At 45.1% G+C, this 21,999-nt stretch overlaps 2 protein-coding genes across 5 annotated transcripts; one reads left to right on the plus strand and one right to left on the minus strand.

Annotated features, from left to right (window-relative positions):
• Positions 1-431: 431 nt before the first annotated feature.
• Positions 432-14,414, minus strand: LOC133502462 (forkhead box protein P2-like). Of its 4 annotated transcripts, XM_061823272.1 has the most exons (16): positions 14,281-14,414; positions 12,021-12,110; positions 10,842-10,956; positions 9,313-9,384; positions 9,132-9,222; positions 7,486-7,636; positions 7,283-7,387; positions 6,074-6,161; positions 5,751-5,885; positions 4,179-4,323; positions 3,010-3,080; positions 2,850-2,951; positions 2,615-2,736; positions 1,346-1,403; positions 1,198-1,271; positions 901-1,120 (listed from the first exon to the last, which is right to left on the minus strand). In XM_061823272.1, the coding sequence occupies exons 3-16, from the start codon at positions 10,950-10,952 to the stop codon at positions 1,015-1,017; spliced, it is 1,431 nt and encodes a 476-aa protein (XP_061679256.1). In that variant the 5' UTR covers positions 10,953-10,956; positions 12,021-12,110; positions 14,281-14,414; the 3' UTR covers positions 901-1,014. The 4 variants fall into 4 exon arrangements, with proteins under 4 accessions (XP_061679253.1, XP_061679255.1, XP_061679254.1 ...); XM_061823269.1 differs by having other exon boundaries at positions 432-1,120; positions 1,198-1,403; XM_061823271.1 differs by lacking the exon at positions 7,283-7,387 and having other exon boundaries at positions 432-1,120; positions 1,198-1,403.
• LOC133502461 (uncharacterized) lies at positions 14,308-20,458 on the plus strand. Its single transcript, XM_061823268.1, has 6 exons — positions 14,308-15,442; positions 15,690-15,736; positions 15,835-15,917; positions 17,197-17,931; positions 18,007-18,228; positions 18,304-20,458. Exons 1-6 carry the CDS (start codon positions 14,472-14,474, stop codon positions 20,083-20,085), a joined length of 3,840 nt encoding a protein of 1,279 aa, XP_061679252.1. The 5' UTR covers positions 14,308-14,471; the 3' UTR covers positions 20,086-20,458.
• Positions 20,459-21,999: the final 1,541 nt, after the last annotated feature.

Here is a 21,999-nt window from a genome sequence, read left to right on the forward strand (position 1 = left end):
ATTGTCCTTTCTATATAATAACTACCTAATAATAATTACCTATAGTAACTACTATATAATAAGCACCACAAAATGAAATATCTTTTTGTTCTTAGACTATATGCTTTTTTTTTTTTTTGGTGGCAATTTTTTTGCCTTATTGAGATAAAAGTCTCCTAACAGGCCACAATCAAGGAAATAACACTTCTTTTTCATTTATGGTTAAATTATATAACTTTACTAATTCATAATCTCGTCCCAAAAATCTAAATGCTAACTTTGACCGATGAGTTATCCTCTCCTGATACCAAATTATGGCTTCGGATTAAAACACTTCGATATTTTGATATACTTGGGATACAATGCGTGAAAATCATGATGTCCCAAAAATGGGACGCTGCCCACGAATGGGTTTTAATGACAATCCTAGATAAGCGTAATTTTTTGGTCATTCCACAAAAAAAAATGAATCAAGGCAACTGGACGGTTCTCGTTTCTCTTTCATCCAATATTTCGAGCTTGTTGGGGTCGCTCTTGCTGTTGAATTGCATTTTTTGGGGTGGGGTGTCAACTTTCAGTAATAACCTTGAGTAACACCTGACTTAGTTGTTTGACTGACTTAATTTCTTTATCAATGATTGTTTCACTTTTAAAAAAAAAATGTGACTCACTTCACCGAGACATAAAACACTTTATTTCCATATTAAATGTGTGAATAAAATAACATTATTTTGCAGTCAGTAATCAAGTGATTATAAGCAGTTTATTAAGGAGACAAGTGACGCACGATACATCGGACAACAATAACAGCTTTTTATTTTTATTTTTTTAAAAAGTGAAACTACTACTTTCCAGTACCAAAGAGTAATTAGTATCAAAAGCACTTTGTCACGCATCCTCAAAACATGTACGTGAGGATCGTGGAAGACTCAAAAGTAGTGCAGAACATCGCTGGATTTCCACAATTTAAGCCATAACCATTTTTTAAAAAATTGCTTAACAGCCAATATTGTTGCTGTGCGTGAGCGTGAGGAGTCACAACAAGTCTTTGGCGTTGATTCGAGTCCCGTCCGGTAGCGGAGCGCCGTTGTCTCCCGTCGCAGCTTCTCTGTGGTGACTGTGTAACGTGTCCAAATGACACCTGTTTAAAAAAAAAAAAATGTATATTCAAGATATGATTTCAAACATTCAGCTGGTTGAATCCAGCCAATGACTCACCGCTGCGGGGGCGCATCCAAACTTTTGCCGTTCCCGCATTCGAATCCCCCCGATGTGGCGTCTCTAAACGTCGTCTAGGAGACAAAATCCGTCTTAAAAGTGTCTCCACGACCGTTTTCCGTTGCAACAATCGATTTTCCCTACCGACCTGTAAGCCGGCGTTCAAAACGGACCCAAAGTGGACGGTCTTCATCGATAGCGGACTCCTGCAAGATGAAAATTTCATCACGAAATTTAAGGTCGTAAAAGACGGAAAACGGCAACTGTCGAGGCCTGGCGATTCATATCAAACTTGCGTTTATTAACCTTTCATAGATAGGTCAGCACACTCCCGCCACCGTTTCATTTCCGCTTGATGAACGCCAAATAAAATTCACAGCTGTTCTATCCATCCATCCATTTTCTGAGCCACTTATCCACACAAGGGTCGCGGGGAGTGCTGCAAACGGGCAACCTAACTGGTTGTCAGCCAATTGCAGGGCACATCGAGACAAACAACCGCACTCGCAATCACACCAAGGGGAAATTTAGAGTGTCCAATTCATGTTGCATGTTTTTGGGGGTGTGGGAGGAAACCGGAGTGCGCACCCGGAGAAAAGCCACACAGGCCGGGGGAGAACATGCAAAAGCCACACAGGCGGGTCCGGGATTGAACCCGGGACCTCAGAACTGTACGGCCAACGCTTTACCAGCTGAACACCATGCTCACAGTTTGCATGTTCTCCCCGTGCCTGCGTGGCTTTTCTCCGGGTGGGCACTCTGGTTTCCTCCCAAATTCCAGAAAATGCAACATTAATTTTACACTCTTAAATTGACCGCAGATGTGATTGTGAGTGCGGCTGTTTGTCTCGATGTGCCCTGCGATTGGCTGGCAACCGGTTCAGGGTGTGCCCCGCCTCCTGCCCGTTGACAGCTGGGATAGGCTCCGGCACTCCCTTGACCCTTGTGAGGATAACAAGTAAAGAAAATGGATGGATGGATCCTATTTATTTGATCGCCAGTGCCACAGTGGGGTAGCTGGAAAACGTTGGCCTCACATTTCTGAGGTCCCAGGTTCAATTCCAGATCCCCCTGTGTGGAGTTTGCATGTTCTCCGGGCACTTTGGTTTCCCCCCACATCCCAACATTAATTGGACTCTCTAAATTGCCCCTAGGTGTGATTTATGAGTGCGGCTGTTTGTCCCGATGTGCCCTATGATTGGCTGGCAAGCGGTTCAGGGTGTGCCCCGCCTCCTGCCCGTTGACAGCTGGGATAGGCTCCGGCACTCCCCGTGACCCTTGTGAGGATAAGCGGCTAAGAAAATGGATGGATGGAATGACTGGAAATGTTACATGAAAGCCAAGGAAGTGACAGATAATGCGATAATTGGGTGATAAGTGACAAAAGTCTTCCAAGGAGCCAACGATCGTGACTGACCCCGCCATCTTCTGGGACCTCCGGCGCTGGTATTCGGCCTCGTCCACCGTCCACACGCCGCCTTTGGCGTTCTCCACGCGCACGAAGCATCTGTGCAGGCTCAGATTGTGGCGCACAGCATTCTGGATCCGGAGCAAATGACACCCGTAACCCGTGTTCGGTTCTTCTTCAAGACGACATTTTTACCATCCTGTTGCGTTGAAAACAAAACCGCCTTCGGGCCGGCAAAACTTACCTTCCACGTTGCGGCGTTGCGGCGGAAGAAGGCGAAGGTCCTCGTGAACCAAGCGTAGATCTCGTTCAGCGTCAGCTGCGTGTCTGCCGATTCCAGGATGGCCTGTTGAAGGAAACGTTACGACGAGGGAAGACTGACCAAGCAAACGACGAGGCCGGACCTGTCTAATTAAGGTTGCGTATGTAAAAGGCGGTCTGACGTCGGGGTTCTTGTAGAGCTCGTCTTCTTTTTCTGGAATGAAATGAAAAACAGGAAAGAAGATGAAAACACTCGCCCTGATTGCACCTTGTAGCTTTGTTACTACTTTTTATTTATTGGTTGTGGATACTGTGTAATATCAGTAGGGTCAAAAGATGAAGCACTTTTGTGTCCTTGTGCGATTTTGTTGTCCATATCTGTGGGAATTTTTTTTTTTTTTTTTAGTTTAGTGGGGAATGATTTGTCTGTTTTTATGTAAATTTTTGCTCAGTTACTGGTGGTGTTTTTGTTATTGATGCCATTTTTTGGGGATGGGTGGATTTTTTTTTTCATGGGATTTGTAGCCAAATATTTTTCTGGGGTTTATTTCAATTTTTAGGAGTTTTTTAGTCCATTTTTTAAAATGAATATTAGTGTTTTTGCGGTTTATTTTGTTTCCCATTTTCTGTGAGGTTTTCTTTAATTATTTTTTTGTCCATTTTTATATTTTAAATTTTGTCCAGGTGTACTGAACTGTGTGAGAATTACTGATTTAAATTTCCGAAGTGCATATTCCAACTTTTTTTTTAATCCTGTATAAAAGGTATAATAAACTAAAATTCTTTCGTACTTAACTTTTAAGAACAATATTTATTTTATCTCATATATTATATTATATTATATATCAAACATTCATTTGGTTGAATCCCGGTAAAAAAAAAACTTTAATAAACACTAAATAAAATACAACAAATTTGAATAAAATATCGCATCAATTGCATTTTTAATACATTTTTGAAACTGTAAAGGGACTTTATGGACACCCTGTATATGATATATATCAAACATTCATCTGGTTGAATCCCGGTTAAAAAAAAAAAAAAACTTTAATAAACACTAAATACAATACAATAAATCTGAATAAAATATCTAATCAATTGCATTTTTAAAAAAATTTTGAAATGGTAAAGGGACTTTATGGACACCCTGTATATTATATTATATTTTAGTATTTAATCATTTCCTAATGTTTTCCAACTTTTATTTATATAAAATGTTAAACTTATGTGCGGACACGAGTACAGGCCAGTAAAAGGGTACGAAGAAGAATTTGTTATAAGATATGAAAAGTGCATATTTGCTATGCGCGACCTGCAGAGTAGGCCAACCGGTGACGGCGGCGTCTCGCGGCATCAACGCACGGCGGGCGAGGGGGTCCTTCCTGCCGCGGGGTGCCGGCGGGGGCCGGAAGGCGATGGGGAGTCGGCGAGGGCGAGTCGCGGCTGACCGAGCTGGACTGCAAGTGAACAAAAGACCGTGCGATGAGGATGAGGACGGCGTGACGGAACGATCCGATTGGCCTTCTTTCGGGTAATTAAGTCCATTAGTCTCAGGGTGAAATTGTTTGGGGTGCGTTAGTATGGAGGGATCACCGGATGATTGGTTGACAGTCGAAACAGAAAAAAGCAAGCAAGCCGTGACTGATTTGTAGCGATAATTACAGTATTGTTGACTGTTGTAGTTTTTGCCCTTTCGTTTTACATTGCTTTCCTGTCTAAAACAACATACTACAACAGAATATTATTTTTTTAAAAGCATTTAATAGTTTTTTGGTTTTAAGGCAGTCAGCTCGAACAGATCAAAGGCATTTCCATTCATTTGTATGGGGAATGCTGCTTTGAGATACGAGTATCTTGTGTTCCAAGAGTGGACACTGGCCACGGCGCAAATTAACCACTGCTTTGGTATTTACCGTAATTTCCGGCCTACAAGCCGCGACTTTTGTCAACCTCGCGGTTTATGCGCCGATGCGGCTAATTTGTGCGTTTTTTCTAATGGCCGCAAGGGGGCACTCGAGCGGAAAAAGTAAGAGTGAGACTGTGGTGGAATCGATGTGCCGAGGAGGTGACTTTTACCAGTCCTGCCCTGTTAGTGCTGTGCTAGCTTGTTATTGCCGTGTTTCAGTGACTTTTACCGGTATGTTTTTTTCTTAACCGGCCATGTTAGCGCGGTGCTAGCATTAGCGTTAGCATGGCGTTGAGATCAGTAGAATCAATGTGCTGAGGAAGTGACTTTTACCAGTCCGCCCCTGTTAGCACTGCGCTAGAGTGTTACTTCTGTCTCAGTGATTTTTACCAGTATGTTTTTTTTTTTTACCGGCTCTGTTAGCGCGTTGTAAGCGTTAGTGTGGTGCTAGCGTTAGCGTGTTAGCATTAGCACGGTGGTGCTCGCATTTAACTCTGTGTACCGTCTTTCTTTGTAAATATCTCATGTTTCAATTTTGGTTTCAATGTGGGCACTTGTGGCTTTTACACAGGTGCGGCCTATGTATGTACCAAATGGTATTTCCTTTACAAATGTACTGGGTGAGGCTCGTAACCAGGTGCGCTCTGTCGGCCGGGAATTACGGTACTTGCATTCCTGAATGGAAAAGTTAGCTTTAATCCTTAAATGTTGAGCTTTTTTAAATTTGACTTGCAACAAAACAGGCTTTCTTTGAAATTCTTCGTTGCTTAGAATTGTAAAAAAAATAATAAAATTATGACAAAAATAACAAAAATTTAAAGTGGATGTTGTCGCCACCTTGTTCAGAAATTAGTTTTGCTCATCAAGGACCATTGCAAAGCTGTGTGGAAATGTTACTGACATTGTAGTATGACGATGTCTGATTCAAAAATTATTTTGCGCAAGTCGCACGCACAATAATCAGCGCACACAAGCTACCTGCGGACAGCTCTGGTGGACCGACGCATCTCGCGGGCTCGAACGTGGCCCCGCGGGTGCGCAGCGGGATTCCGCGGTGGGCGTCAGCTGGAGGTGGGCCGTCATTGCTCGCAGGCGCTCTCGTTCTTTGAGCAGCTGAGGGAACAAAAGAGACGAGATCGTTGGGCCAAAGTTGAAACTTTTGCTTGCGTTAAATAGATTCAGTCCGGATAAGGCGTATCGAAAATAGTTCGGTGTTCATTTGCGTATCGTCACGGCACATTTGAGTGCAGCGCTAATGGCGGATTTGGTAAACGTGTCCCGATTGTTGCATCCGGGCCCACCTGACCCTCAAGCTGGTGGACCACTTGCATCTGGACCCGGCACTGAGCTGCGCTTCTGTCGTCCAGTGTGTGCTCGCGGCGCATGTGCCTGAAACAAGCGGCGAATTAGGCAACAAAGCGCAAACAGATCTCCGTTTTGACAAGCAAAAGTGACAGAATCAACATGGCCGGTTTTGAAAATAAATGTTCTATCCATTTATCCATTTTCTTAGCTGCTTATCCTCTCAAGGGTCGCGGGGAGTGCTAGTCCCAGCTTTCAACGGGCAGGAGGCAGGGTACACCCTGAACTGGTTGCCATAGAGACAAACAGTCACACTCACAATTACACCTAGGGACAATTTATCCATCCATTTTCTTAGCCGCTTATCCTCACGAGGGTCACTGGGATTGTTGGAGCCTATCCCAGCTGTCAACGGGCGCGAGGCGGGGTACAGCCTGAAGTAGTTGCCATAGAGACAAACAGTCACACTCACAATTACACCTTGGGGAAATTTATCCATCCATTTTCATAGCCGTTTATCCTCACAAGGGTCGCAAGAGTGCTGGAGCCTATCCCAGCTGTCAATGGGCAGGAGACGGGGTACACCCTGAAATGGTTGCCAGCCAATCACAGGGCACATAGAGACAAACAGCCGAAATCATAGTCATAATCACACCTTGGGGCAATTTATCCATCAATCCATTTTCTTAGGCGCTTATCCCCACAAGGGTCGTGAGAGTGCTGGAGTCTATCCCAGCTGTCAACGGGCAGGAGGAGGGGTACACCCTGAACTGCCTGCCATAGAGACAAACAGTCCCACTCACAATTACACCGAGGGGCAATTTATCCATCCATCCATTTTCTTAGCCGCTTATCCTCACAAGGGTCACGGGGAGTGCCGGAGCCTATCCCAGCTGTCAATGGCCAGACGGCGGGATAGACCCTGAACCGGTCGCCAGCCAATCGCAGGGCACATCGAGACAAACAGCCGCACTCACAATCACACCTAGGGGCAATTTAGAGTATCCAATTAATATTGGATGTTTTGGGGATGTGGGAGGAAATCGGAGTGAGTGAGAAAACCACACGCAGGCACGGGGGAGAACATGCAAATTCCAACAGGCGAGTCCGGGATCGAACCCGGGACCTCAGAACTGTGAGGCCGACGCCTTACCAGCTGATAAATGTTCTAATCAAGTAATAATGAAAAAGAGTTCCACCTCCCTTACTTGAGAAACTGACTGTAGGTCGGGCAGACGGACTCGCACCCGGGCCAGTTGCACACGCCGTGACCGTAGAGGACATTTGTCGCCGTTAAGTCGGCTTCGCTTGAGCTAGACGAAGACGAGCAACCGCATCGAGCGGCGCAAACGTTTACAAGCCAAGTCCGATTTTCCTGCCCCCGACGACAGCGCGAGAAGTGTCGTCTTACCACTTTTGAGGAAAACATGACAGGAGGGTTGGCGTCTGTCCCTCATCGGCGGTCTTCTTTTTATCAGCGCCGTTATGATCGCCGTCGTTGGCCGCTCCTTTTTTTGCCACTGCCTTCCAAACGTGCTTGGACCCCACGGAGCTGTTATTTGCTAACATCAAACAAAAAAGATGGAATGCTCTCATTTATTTATGAAATGATGTCGTACAGGTGTTGGAACCTGATTTCTGTCTACAGTGAACTCGTTATCGTTACAGTCACAATGTAAAGAGAAACGACATCGTTTTTGCACGTTTTCCTGCTCCCACATGATGCAAATATTTATCCATTCATTTTCTAGCTGCTTATCCTCACGAGGGTGGCAGGGAGTGCTTGAACCTATCAGAGCTGTCATCGGGCAGGAGGCGAGGTACAGCCTGAACTGGTCGCCAGCCAGTCACAGGGAACATCGAGACAGACAACCGCACTCACATGCAGACCAAGGGGCAATTTATCCATCCATCCATCCATTTTCTTAGCCGCTTATCCTCACGAGGGTCGTGGGAGTGCTTGAGCCTATCGCAGCTGTCATCAGGCAGGAGGCGGGGTACACCCTGAACTGGGCGCCAGCCAGTCGCAGGGAACATCAAGACAGACAACCGCACTCACAATCACACCTAGGGGCAATTTATCAATCCATCCATTTTCTTAGCCGCTTATCCTCACGAGGGTCGCAGGAGTGCTTGAGACTATCGCAGCTGTCATCAGGCAGGAGGCGGGTTACACCCTGAACTGGTTACCAGCCAATCACAGGGGACATAGAGACAAACAGTCACACTCACAATCACACCTAGGGGCAATTTAGAGTGACCAATTAATGTTGCATGTTTTTGGAATGTGGGAGGAAACCGGAGTACCCGGGGAAAAGCCACGCAGGCACGAGAGAACACGCAAACTCCGCACAGGCGGGGCCGGGATTGAACCCGGGATCTCAGAACTGCGAGTCCAATGCTTTCAATCCACCGTGCCGCCAGCAAACATTTAAATATCTTCAAAATAATTTTAAAATATTCCCTTGATGCCTGTTCTGAAAACTGGAGACAATCCTCCAACATCATGTGAAGAAAACCTTCGCTCTCGCGCAATTCTCCAAATAAGAGGCCAAGTGTGCTTGCTTCAAGAGGTTGACATTTCTCATATCTCTATTGAAATATATTTTAAGTGACACAAAACAAAACCAAAAGAGGATAAAGATTAATATTATTGTTTAACGTTTAACCGAGACATACAGTACAACCTCGGTTCTCAACCGCAATCTGTTCCAGAAGGCGGTTCGGGAGCCGATTTGTTCGAGAACCGAATCGAGGCTTCCCACGTTCGCATACGGAGGCTGCGTTATACACAATAAATTTCCGGGTCTCGTCGCGGCCGTTCAAATCCCGATTTTCGTTCGAAAAAAATCTCAAAGTTCTCATTCAAAAACCGATTTTTTTTTTTCCGAGAACCGAGACGTTTGAGAACTGAGTATTCACCGTATTTTGTCTAATTTAAGTATTTTAGGCTAATGCTAACATACAAAGTAAAACGCCGTAGTCACGATGAAGAGTGATTTCGTGACCGTTCACTGTATAATTTTGATTTTATTTTTTTTCAGGACCAATATTTACCTGCAGAGGAACAGACTAATTGCTGGTGCTGAAAATGAAGATGCTGTTGGATGTGCACGAGCTGCTGGAGCGCCAACTGCTGCGTGAGGAGCTGGCAGACAAGTCAAAAGTCAACACACCCCCCTGCGCACCGACCCGTCATTTAAGAAAACACCTTATAGACCGTGACCTCGATCTTTACCTCTTTGCAATTCTTTGCCGGCAACTGCGCGTTGATCTGCTGCTGTCGCTTGTAAAACTCTTTGAGGTGATGCTGGAAAAGTAAACGGACCGTCAGACGTGATAAAGGGACGTTAAAAACGAATGCTTGAATGGCATAAAGGAGGTAAATACCACCGATTGAACACAGGAACATAAAAAATACATATAGTGGAATAGTAATTTCATTACAATTTAGAGCACGTAACTACAGTAAAGAAAATAAGTATTTGAACACCCCGCTACATTGCGAGTTCTCCCACTTGGAAATCATGGAGGGGCTCTGAAATTTCCATCGTAGGCGAGATAATCTAAGATCTTATCTAATCAAAGATAATAATGAGATGAAATCCAGAAATCACAAAGTATGATCTTTTTAACGATTTATTTGCGTGATACAGCTGCAAGTAAGTATTTGAACACCTGTCTTTCAGCTCGAACAGTGATTTCCAACCTTTATAGAGCTAAGGCACATATTTTACAATTGAAAAATTAATTACGGCACACCAACAAAAGTAAAAAAAAAAAAATGGTTCGATTCATTACTGTATGTACGTCCTGCCATCTAATAGAAGAGGATTTTTTTTTTGTTCTGTCAGTCGTTGTGCGTCACTGGCATAAACAGATGACGGAAGATACATTATTTCTAGGAATAAATATTTTTTTTAGCAATTACATAAAATTGGATAACTTCCCACGGCACACCCGAAGAGCGCTCACGGCACACTGTTTGGGAATCACTGAGCTCGAATTCTGACCCTCAAAGACCCGTTAGTCCGCCTTTAAGAGTCCACCCCGGCTCCATGTGTTATCCTGAATCTGGTCCACTTGTGTGAGGTCTTTGGCTTGCATAAAGTCACTTGTCCACCCCATGCAATCGGTAAGACTCAAACTCGTAACGTGGCCAAGACCAAAGACCTGTCCAAAGACACCAGAGACCAAAAAATTGGCTGGAAAGGGTTGCGGAGAAATTGCCAAGCAGTTTGGCGTTGGAGCAATCGTTACAAAATGGAAGAAGCTAAACACGGCGGTCAATCTCAATCGGGGTGGAGCCCCCGTCCAAGGTATCACCTCGTGGGGTCTCAATGACCCTTAGAAAGGTGAGGAATCAGACCAGGACTACACGACAGGACTTGGTCAATGACCTGAAAAGAGCTGGGACCACCGTTTCCGAGGTGACTTATAGGTAATACGCTGAAACGTGATGGTTTGAAATCACGCACGGCTACGGAAGGTTCCCCTGCTTAGACCTGACAGCTGATGATGGTTGTCATAACAAAAGTGACAAACCGTGTTGCCAAGTCCAAATAACCCAAATTCAACCTCAGCTCCATGAGGCACATGAGCAGTTGATCTTCGGTAGAGTCTACGTTCAACCGGACCCACAAGGAATCTCACAGTTGCAAGATCTGGAAGGCCAGCGCAGTGGTGTACCTTGTCGGTTAATATTAAATACTTTTTTTTTTTTTTTTTTGGTATAATGAAAGAGGACAAGAGGAAGGGAGGCATTACCGCTTTAAGATAAAGACTGTACACAGCGCCTCGCGCTCGTGCTGCGTCGCCCCCGGAATGGAGGTGAGGACCATCTTGGTCCGGGCGACCCACACGAGACGACTCGGACATCGCGCTGCAGGTCAGGTGAAAAGAAAATGTTTTTAAAAAATTACAAGCAACGACCGTGTGGCAGCATTGTAAATCAAAGATAAAATGAATTCAACAATCCTTCGTTTGGTAACCTGTTATAACATAGTAATAGATGTATTATAAATGATTTGTACTTAGTTATGACGGCTCACAATTTGGCAATTTCACGGTATTGCCGCGCATTCTGTTGTGCGTTTGGTTTCAGTCTCGGATTAAAAAGTGACAAAGGATGATTGCAAAGTGTAAAATATACCGCTATTGATGTACATATTGAGCCACTGCAAATTTTCATAAATTGTGCGGCGTCAAGCAAAAGGTCATTTCTGCTTTGCTGATCTACAAACCTCTCAAAGGCTACATTTTTAAAAATTTTCCTTACATTTATGATACTTTTCACCCTTGCTAAATTGATAATAAAATATTCACATTTCCTGGACAATGATTTCACAAAATTTCATCCACGAATTGTGCAAATTCTGTCATTTTTTGCACTATATTAATCTTCATCCAAAATTCTGCTATTCCAAATATAAAAATGTAACAATATCCTTAACAGCACCATTGTCCAAGTCACTTTTAACTTATTATTAGATATTATGTTAGATAGATATTATATATTATTAGAAATAAAGGTACTAATGTGCTTGGTAAAAATGCATTTTTTTTTACTTTGTGTAGACTTTCAATCACGTTACGTCATAGTGCAAATTATGAATCGAATCAACTAAACTCATTTGTTTATTCAAAAATAACTTTGCGGGAAGGACAATGACGCATGCATGAATTATTTTTTCCCGGCATCAATACCGAGAGCTTTTTTCTAATATTTTGACCATCTAAATCATAACCAAAATATTAGAAACACCTCAGTACGATGCTCAATGAAAACTGAGCTGTTATTGTACTTAAAAAAAAAAAAATACAGTAGTTTATCATATCCAGTATATGTGCATATTTTTTACTGCATATACTTAAATGCAAAAATATAGCCTACAAGCCCTCCGGATAATCAACATTTAAGGAGTTTAGTGCGAAAAATGTACTTACTGGTCAGGAGTTACAGCGAAGTGAAGCGAATCGCGCGCTCGGTGTTGTCAGAACCTCGGAGTGAAGATGAAGACCCGATGAAGAAGCTACCTGAGTGGGAGGCGCCGCAAATTAAGACGAGGAGGGTGTGGGAAAACTGGCAAATGAGCAGCCGCTCCAGATCTATTTCTGACTCGATTGTGACGTGGCTCTGAAATAAATATATCACTTAGTCGCGTGAGACGCAATTGGGTATAAATACACAACAAACAAACAATCAAGCGTCGTTTATATTTGTCTTTGGGACGGGATGACTGTAGTCTGCGTTTGTCCTCATTTAGAAACATCCGTCACGCTCTGCATCAAAAGGCCCGACTCGCTTCTTTGAATACCAAATGAGAAATAAATTGGAATCAGACGAGGTCCGCGTTTAACAAACTTAAGTAATGATTATGGGGTTTTTTTTTGTTTTTTTTTTTTTTGCTTGTATTGTTCCAAGCGGGGCGGCACGGTGGATCAGCTGGTGAAGCGTTTGCCTCACAGTTCTGAGGACCTGGGTTCGATCCACGACCCACCTGTGTGGAGTTTGCGTGTTCTCTCCCGTGCCTGCGTGGGTTTTCTCCGGGCACTCCGGTTTCCTCCCACATTCCCAAAACATGCAACATTAATTGGACACTTCAAATTGCCCGTAGGTGTGATTGTGAGTGCGGGTGTTTGTCTCCATGTGCCCTGCGATTGGCTGGCAACCAGTTTGGGGTGGACCCCGCCTCCCTGCCCGTTGACAGCTGGGATAGGCTCCAGCACTCCCCTTGACCCTCGTGAGGATAAGCAGCAGAGAAAATGGATAGATAGGGCAGAGAAAGTGGATGGATGGATACTGCGATTGGCTGACAACCAGTTCAGCGTGTATCCTGCCTCCTGTCCGTTGACAGCAGGGATAGGCTCCAGCACTCCTGCGACCCTTGTGAGGATAAGCAGCTAAAAATGGATGGATAGTTGGTTGGATGTTCAAAATGGCTCCACTTCAGTAGGGACAAGTTGGTTCTTGTGTCACAATAAGCAGCAGATTTGATTTGAAGTATGCTGGCACATTTTTTTTTTTTTTGTTAAAACTTTTGTTCTCATCTAGCGTAATGCTAACTCACATAGCAGAACTCCATAGACGGGCTAGCTAACAGCACCGACAGTTTCAAACAACGGACATTTGAACAAAAATGGTGCGCCAAGTCATGTGCACAGACAACATAAGAATACTCACTGGCATATACAGTTTTGTTTTTTTCAATGCACCCCAATTAAACACTATCATCCATCCATTTTCTTTGCCGCTTATCCTCACGAGGGTCACGGGGAGTGCCGGAGCCTATCTATCTATCTATCTATATATATATATATATATATATATATATATATGTATGTATTGACAGATGCAGGGGGCCTGAGGCGGGTACACCCTGAACTGGTTGCCAGCCAATCGCAGGGCACATAGAGACAAACAGTCACAATCACACCTTGGGGCAATTTATCGATCCATCCATCCATTTTCTTAGCCGCTTATCCTCACAAGGGTCGCAGGAGTGCTGGGGTCTATCCCAGCTGTCAACAGCGTGGAGGTGGTCTACCCTCTGAACTGGTTGCCAGCCAATCGCAGGGCACATCAAGACAGAACAGCCACACTCACAATCACACCTAGGGGCAATTTAGAGCGTCCAATCAATGTCGCATGTTTTTGGGATGTGGGAGGAAATCGGAGTGCCCACCCGGAGAAAACCCACGCAGGCACGGGGGAGAACATGCAAACTCCACACAGGCGGGGCCGGGATCGAACCGGGGACCTCAGAACTACCAGCTCAACGGCCATCAGAAGGGGCTAATTGCTTCTTTAGATTGTATTCAATTATGTATTACCACATGTTTTTTTTTGTAATCTGCATTATTATATAATGCTATTTTCTGTATTATAAACAACATTCTATTTTTTTTTTTTTTTTGGTGGGGGGCAGAATAAAACTGCCATTTTCACTCATCTCAATGGAGAAAATTCAGGAAACAGCTGTTTTGAGTCTCGAGCGGGGGTCACGGAACAAATGAAAGTCGTATATACACATCACAAAAGCAAAGAAAAATTATGTCATATTTAAGCTACTGCCTTTAGGCCAACAGTAAAGGCGCATAGTCCTTTTTAATTTTTTTCTTTCTACCCAATGAGGTTGTAAGGCCTTTTCCTTCTTCATAGGTAAAAAGAAAGTTCTTTATTAGCTCAAAGAGATAAAGAGCTAACCTTTGCGGCGTCGGCGGCGACGCGATACGGACGAGGACTCCGCACTGGAAGTTGAACAAAGGCGCGGCGGACGTGTCCGAAGACAGATGAGAAAGTCATCGCGCTGACGTGCGACGCTCACGATGGGATTTTCGCAAGGGCCGTGAGCGCCATGACCAAATGCTTTGACTCGCCGAGGGAGGGGGGGCGGAATGATATTTCTCCTCCTGAGCTTTGACTACTGTACATACTTCCATGTCCCCCTCCCGCCTATTTTTAGCGTTGGCCCCCGCAACAATGTCACGCGTAACTCGACGCCATCTGTTAAGTCAGAGCTCGTTGAATGTCACTTGACAGGCAGAGGCGTCGCGATCACCTTCCCAGTCCGGACTCTCCGGCCCGGCGCGATCATGGAGTTGGAGGGACAAGCCAGACAGACTCGGGCCTGCCGCCTCCTCGTCCCGGGTCTGGACGTGGATGAGGATGAGAGCGAGGTGGTGATCAGCATCAGGCCCAAATCCTCTCCCCTCCCACGGAGAAGAAACTCGGTCTCGGACGAGGATTCCGAGTCAGAACTGCCTCCTTGTAGTTCCAGGAGGGTGTCCTTTGCGGACGCTAAGGGTCTAAGTTTGGTACAAGTCAAGGAGTTTGATTTGTGGGACGTGCCCAAGCCGCCGGGAATGGAGTCCTTGGAAGGAGACGGACTACCTAAAGAGGACTACTCCCTGTCTCCTCTGACTTTCCAATCGCCGTTGTCTCCGGAGGATCTGCTGGTTAGGGTCCAGGAGCAGAAAATAGAGTTGGAGTCCCTGGAGTTGATCCCAGGAACGACCACGCTGAAAGGTCTGATCCGCGTCCTCAACATGTCCTTCCATAAAGCCGTCTACGTGCGGACCACTTTGGACCGCTGGGCCAGCCACTTTGACCTCCTGACCGAGTACGTCCCCGCTTCCGGCGACGCTCACACGGACCGCTTCTCCTTTAAGCTCACCTTAGTGCCCCCCTTCCAGGAGGACGGATCCCGCGTTGACTTTTGCCTGCGGTACGAGACCCCCTTGGGAACTTTCTGGGCCAACAACAACAATAAAAACTACGTGTTGCTCTGCCACCAAAGTATGAAAGACCAGAAAGAGAACCTCCAGAACCAGAACACGCAGAAGAAAAGCTGCCTGAAGACCGCGAGGTAGGCTTGTCGGGTCTTTCCCGACCATATCGCATCGCGTCACCAAACAAAAATGCCACAAAAAATATTTCTGCGCTGAAATACAATCTCATTTTATTGTACTTGAGAGTCATGAGAATTTTTACCACCAAGACATTTTTATTTCACCAATATCTGTTTTGACAACACCAGCTACTGCTCAATAAGTTTTACTCGTGAGGACAAGATGCATTTAAACTCACTTTGTGTAAAACTTTACATTTGACAGTCAAAACTTTGCGGAAGAGGCTAACGAAACACCATCCCAAGGAGCAGGTACAGACGTCTTCATATCAATGGATCAATACATATATATATATATATAATTATTTTTTTAAAATTAAAACTTTTCTAACTTTTTTTATTCTCTTCAGATGTCTTGACAAATGGAGAAAAAGATGACAAAGAGCAAGCCACCCCACCTCCTGATCACTCACATGATGGAGACAATTTGGAGGTACACCGGCGGTCATAACTGCCCAATTATTGCATAATTTATGAACTTTAATTTGTGCACTGCATTTTCTCTGATTTCTAAAAAAAATCATTATTGTTATTATTATGGGAGTCACTGATCTTTGGTGCGGGCAGTGTGGGATCAATTCCTGCTCAATGATGGTGTCGGTATCTGCCCTTCGACTGACTGGCGACCAGTTCTAGTCTAGTCTGCATTTCGCCCGAAGCTAGCTGGGATAGGCTCCAGCCCGCAACCCTCGTGAGGATGAGTGGCTTGGATAATGACATGACATATATTATTATAGGCGGTGGATCAGCAGGAAAGCGTTGGCCTCGCAGTTCTTAGGACCCGGGTTCCCGCCTGTGTAGAGTTTGCATGTTTTCTGCGGGCACTCCGGCTTCCTCCCACATCCCAAAAAACATGCAACCTTAATTGGACACTCTAAATTGCCCGTAGGTGTGATTGTGAGTGCAACTCTTGTCCGTCTCTGTTCCCTGGAGTTGGCTGGCGACCAGTTCATGGTGTACCTTGCCTCCTGCTCCTCCTGATGACAGCTGGGATAGGCTCCAGCACTCCTCGCGACCCTCGTGAGGATAAGCGGCTAAGAGAATAGATTATTATTATTATTATTATTTTGTCCATATACCTATTGGGACATCATGGAAACCTTGCCATCGATTGCTCATATTTCTTGTACATCAAAAAAAATAAATAAATTGAACTTGAGACAGCCGGGATAGGCTACAGCACTCCTCGCGACCCTCGTGAGGATAAGCGGCTAAGAAAATGGATTATTATTATTATTATTATTTTGTCCATATACCTATTGGAACATCATGGAAACCTTGCCATCAATTGCTCATATTACTTGTATATCTAAAAAAATAAATAAATTGAACTTGAGACAGCCGGGATAGGCTCCAGCAGTCCCTGCGACCCTCGTGAGGATAAGCGGCAAAGAAAACGGATGGATGGAAATTGAACTTGAGTTTAATAGAATTCTGTACAGTACTTATGGGAGAGAAAAAAACCCACTCAGGATCCCTGGAGACATGCTGAACGGGAAAACTAGATTGGGTTAGAATACAGTTTTTCTTTTGGGGTGTCAGTCCTAGATCCTTTCTGACAAACGCTTTCATCTTGGCTGGATAAAAGTGGTTTGCGTATTTTTACATTTGTGTGACATATTTTGTGTCTCCCAAGTTACACACAAATTAAGGACAATTGTTTTCGCATTAACCAGTTGCGATTCATATCTCTCCCTCTTGTCGACGGACAGGCCGAGTACAGGCGAAGCTGCAGCCGAAGAAAGGCGGCCCGGATGGCTCGGGTGAGGGACTACTTTTCTCAGCGAGACGGCGGCAAAGAAGATGACGGAAGCGACACGCCGCGTTCGGAAGACAGAGAAGAAATCCCGGTGGGGGAGCGGGCGGGTGGGCAATCTTTGGCAGAAGAGAAATGGAAACGTGAAGGCCCTCGTGATAGTTTTGAAAAAACATTCAGTGAAACGCCGGCTCAACAAGATGAGACATGGGCACGAGTTGAACCGCAGACCCTTGAGGACATCAGTGTTGGTTCATTAATCGGCGGTGATGCCAGCACAGACATGTCAGTCGACGAGCCGCCTCCCACTCAACATTGCAACACGTTTGTCTCAGAAGCTGAATGCACCAGCGAGAGCAGCAACCGCTTCAATTTTGAAATTGTGGTGGCTCCTCTGGACCGTCAGATCCTTGGCGAGAATGAGGACTGGACGTGCCCAGAACAGACTTTGGGAGAAAACTGTTCAACGGCCCGTGAAGTTCAAGAAAATCTAGTCAGGAACAACAATGATATCCCAACTCTGTCATCTTTTCAGAATCTGGTTAGCGAAGACCGAGATCACCAGGCCAGTTTGGAGTATCCAGACTGGTGCGACACAGGAGATGTTTTGATGGACTCAATAAACACCACACAGAACCATGAACAACTTCAGGAAATGGATTTGCCATCACAACTCTCAGATACAATTCAGGTACCAACTTGTCTGTTCATGAATGAATTGTCAGGTGGAAACAAAAATGCTGTGTCACTTCTGTCCATTTTTCAGAATCTGGTTAGTGATGACGTTGAGCAGCGAATCGGTTTGGAGTGTGGAGGCTGGTCGGGTCCCGAAAATTCTGTGGCACAATCGGTGGAAAATACACAAAACCATGAACAGACTTCGGAAAATGTGATCACCAACTCAAATGAACAGTGCGTTCATGCCAGTTTGGATGTTCTTCACCGTGAAGAACACATTTCAAAATCAGAGGGTTCAGAAACCATTCAGGTACCAACATGTCTGCCACTGAAAAAACCTTCACGTAAAACCAAATATAATGTTGCACTTTTATCACCTTTTCAGAGTCACACAGACGCTGTTGTTAGCGACAGTGTAGATGACTCGGCCAGTTTGCAGCAGACAGACTGGCCGGATACGGAAGATGCCGTAATAAAACCAGCAGAGAATTCGCAAAACCCGAAACGGCTTCAGAAAATTTTGATCAAGAACTCAATGGAAGAGTGCCTCGACATCAGTTTGGATGTTCCTCTCCCTGAAGACGGTGCTTGGAATGATGCTGGTGTTCCCATTGAAAGTAAACTCTCAGATAAAACCGATACAAAGTTAACAGAGAGGCACACAAATCGGGATTTACTATCAGGGGGCTCACATCGTCTGAGCCTAGAACCAGACAGCATTCAGGTGCCAATAAACAGATCTGCAGGTTCAACCAAAAATGATGTCCCGCAGAGTCAATCAGAGCCCGTTAGCAATGCCGTAGATCACCAGGCAAGTTTGGATCACGCAGACAAGTCGAATCGAGAAGATTGTGTGGCAGAATCAAGTATTTCTACTTCAGGAGATTTGACCCATCCTGAAGTCTCCAGTTACACAGGCACTGAGAGACCAGAGACGGAAGTTTCTGTCAGATCGCCTCGGACTTTTCTTGGAACTCAGAAGGAAACCTGTTGCATTGGCACAGTGCAACGTTTAGGTGAAGAGGACCTGGTGACAAACCTGATCATGTGCAAAGATCACTCACAAGAAGATCAGGAGCCTTTTAGCAATGCAGAGATAGATGTGGTACGAAACTGGGAGACCATGGTGGAGGAAGAAGAAGTTAACATATCAGGGGAGGAGATCCAGAACTCTCCAGGAGAAGAGAAACCTGATGACCTGATGGAAGAAATTCAGGAGGTCACATCTCCAGAGATGGGAGAGCTTGAAAATGTCTTTCTGCACCAGACCCAGACAAAGGGGTTAGAAAAAGAACACGTGGAGAGGATTTCTGAAGACCGTGACGCTGAAAAACACTTTGTGGAGACACAGGAAGTCAAAATGGGTGTTGAGATGTGGGAGGACAAGGTCACCGATAAAGGTAGAGGTGATGCGGAATTGAAAGATCAGGAGCGGGATGTAGATCCAGGAAATAAAGCGGATGACATTTCTGTTGATGAGGCAGAAGGCAAAGACGACGTCAGGTGGTCGGATTTCGATCGAAACAAGCTTGAGGATGCTAGCTTGAGTCATCTGTGTGAGGGTGATGAATCCTTGGGAGAGGCCAGTGAACAGAATCCAGATCCTGCAGTTGTCCGTGACGAAGACAAGACTGTGACTCATGAGGACGCCGACGACAGGCTACGCGTCTTCACCGAGGAACCAGAGAGCGACGACGCCTCGGCAGAGTCCGACTCGGACGACGAGGTGGAGCTTTACATGCGCTGTCTGCGTGCGGTCCATACCAAAGACCAGAGCATCGAGGCGGGTTTCAGCCTGAGCAAAAGAAGGCCCTCCCTGAGCAGGAGCAAACCGCTCCCCTCCCTCATGCCGCCCATCAGCGAGTCGGCGGACGAAGAACACGGTGGCTCCGTTCGGGATGGCCGCGAAGACGCGCGAGCTGACGACGCGGCTCGGTCGCAGCCCAGCGGACCTAAAAACTCCGGCGGATACGTGGCAAAGTGGAAAGAGACATGTTCCTGCAGCTGTATGTCCAAAACATTGTTGTACGCCACCTTGCTAGCGGTGTTTGTCGTCACGGCCTATTACTATGACTTTCTTGCCTGTTTTGGCCTCTACCTGCTTTCTGTGGTGTGGCTCTTGTGCCAAGGAGAGAAACAGCCAATTAGAGACAACTCGATAGGTTAAATTCTATTTGAAAAATGTATCATTATCATTTGATAATTCCCATGTAACAGTCACAACAAGGAAAACACTCCTTTTTACGCTGTACTCTATGTTCCGGGCCTCAACTAAACGACCGTATATCCTCAACAAACTTGATGCAGCACATTTCAATCTCTTCGCTATCATCTTTGCTGTTTTTCCCGATCTTGTGACTTCTCTTCAACACATGCTGTGGGCTTTAAATATAAAAATGAAGTTGTACACAACATATTACCCATAACTACGAGGAAATATGATACTTTAAGCCAACTGTCTTCTGTACACTTTCTCGCACCTGCTGACTTGTTTTCTGGTCACTGTCACAAGCCTTTTATAAAATGGAAATGACTCAAAACTGTTGTGATGGATGATTTGACACCAGTATGATCAAATGTGTGGTACAGGCTGTTCGGTGGTACTATTTTTACAAACGCATATTTCTTGATATTCTTCTTTGCCTTTCGGCTTGTCCGGTTAGGGGTCGCCACAGCGTGTCATCTTTTTCCATCTAAGCTTATCTTGTGCATCCCCCTCTCTCACAACTACAGTCCTCATGTCCTCCCTCACCAAATCCATCAACCTTTTCTTTGGTCTTCCTGTCCCTCTCTTCCCTGGTAGCTCCATCCTTACCATTCTCCTACCAATTTCCTCACTCTCTCGCCTCTGGACATGTCCAAACCATCTAAGTCTGCTGTCTCTAACCTTGTTCCTTCCAAAACATCCAACTTTGGCTGCCCCTCTAATGAGCTCATTTCTAATCCTATCCAACCTGCTCACAAGCGAGAACCTCAACATCTTGATTTCTGCTACCTCCAGTTCTGCTTCCGTGCCGCCATCTTTAATCCGTACATCACGCCCGGCCTCACCACTGTTTTGTAGACTTTGCCCTTCATCCTAGCGGAGAGTCTTCTCTCACATAGAACACCAGACACCTTCCGCCAACTGTTCCCACCCCGCTTGGACCCGTTTCTTCACTTCCTTACCACACTCTCCATTGCTCCATATTGTTGACCCGAAGTATTTGAAGTTGTCCACCCTCGCCATCGCTTCTCCCTGGAGCTTTACTCATATTCGCATATTTCATGATATATATATATATATATATATATATATATATATATACTGTAATACCAGGAGGTACTACATAAACACATCCATTTTCTTCACCGCTTATCCTCACGGGGGTCACAGGGAGTGCTGGAGCTTATCCCAGCTGTCAACGGGCAGGAGACTGGGTACAACTTGAACTGGAGACAAACAGCGCCACTCACAATCACACCTACGGGCAATGTAGTGTGTCCAGTTAATGTGGCATGTTTTTGGGATGAGGGAGGAAACGGGAGTACCCGGAGGAAACCCACGCAGACATGAGAACATGCAAACTCCACACAGGCGGGTCTGGGATTGAACCTGGGACCTCAGAACTGTGAGGCCAATGCTTTACCAACTGATCTACTGTGCCGCCACTACATAAACATTTTCCAATTACATTTTTACTCACGTAAATTATATAATACAGCGTATATCCTATATCGAAACGTCTATTAATAAAAATCCAGGTGCCCATTTCCTTTCCAAGCAATTTAAGTGAGCCTTATTCACAATTATTTTCACATTTTCACCACTTTTGAAATATTCACAAACGCGTGCCTGCCTTCTGATCTGACAAAAAACAACATAATACAGTAAATGTTACTACTGTTAGATATGTTATGAGGAAGCATTTAAAATGAGATATTGGATGACAGCTCAAAGGCCTGCTGGTTTACACTGATAGGTTTTATGGGCTTGATAAGATTTATGGTTGTGTTTGTCTATATTGACCTTGATTTGGGCCGTATAAATGTGGAAACATCAGCCTTAAAGCGAGTTAAAAATGTCCTTGGCAAATGTTGC

Source organism: Syngnathoides biaculeatus, chromosome 6 (assembly GCF_019802595.1).
Source record: "Syngnathoides biaculeatus isolate LvHL_M chromosome 6, ASM1980259v1, whole genome shotgun sequence".
Lineage (NCBI taxonomy): Eukaryota > Metazoa > Chordata > Actinopteri > Syngnathiformes > Syngnathidae > Syngnathoides > Syngnathoides biaculeatus.

Bases quoted from the DNA above. Each gene is read 5' to 3' on its own strand.
- LOC133502462 (XM_061823269.1), bottom strand. From the start codon at position 10,952: ATGTCCGAGTCGTCTCGTGTGGGTCGCCCGGACCAAGATGGTCCTCAC. The intron at 3,081-4,178 runs GTCGCGCATAGC...ATTTCATTCCAG, and splicing joins CCGGTTGGCCTACTCTGCAG to AAAAAGAAGACGAGCTCTAC. The intron at 2,737-2,849 runs GTAAGTTTTGCC...CTCCGGATCCAG, and splicing joins GCAACGCCGCAACGTGGAAG to AATGCTGTGCGCCACAATCT.
- LOC133502461 (XM_061823268.1), top strand. From the start codon at position 14,472: ATGATATTTCTCCTCCTGAGCTTTGACTACTGTACATACTTCCATGTC. The intron at 17,932-18,006 runs GTACCAACTTGT...TCCATTTTTCAG, and splicing joins AACTCTCAGATACAATTCAG to AATCTGGTTAGTGATGACGT. The intron at 18,229-18,303 runs GTACCAACATGT...TCACCTTTTCAG, and splicing joins AGGGTTCAGAAACCATTCAG to AGTCACACAGACGCTGTTGT.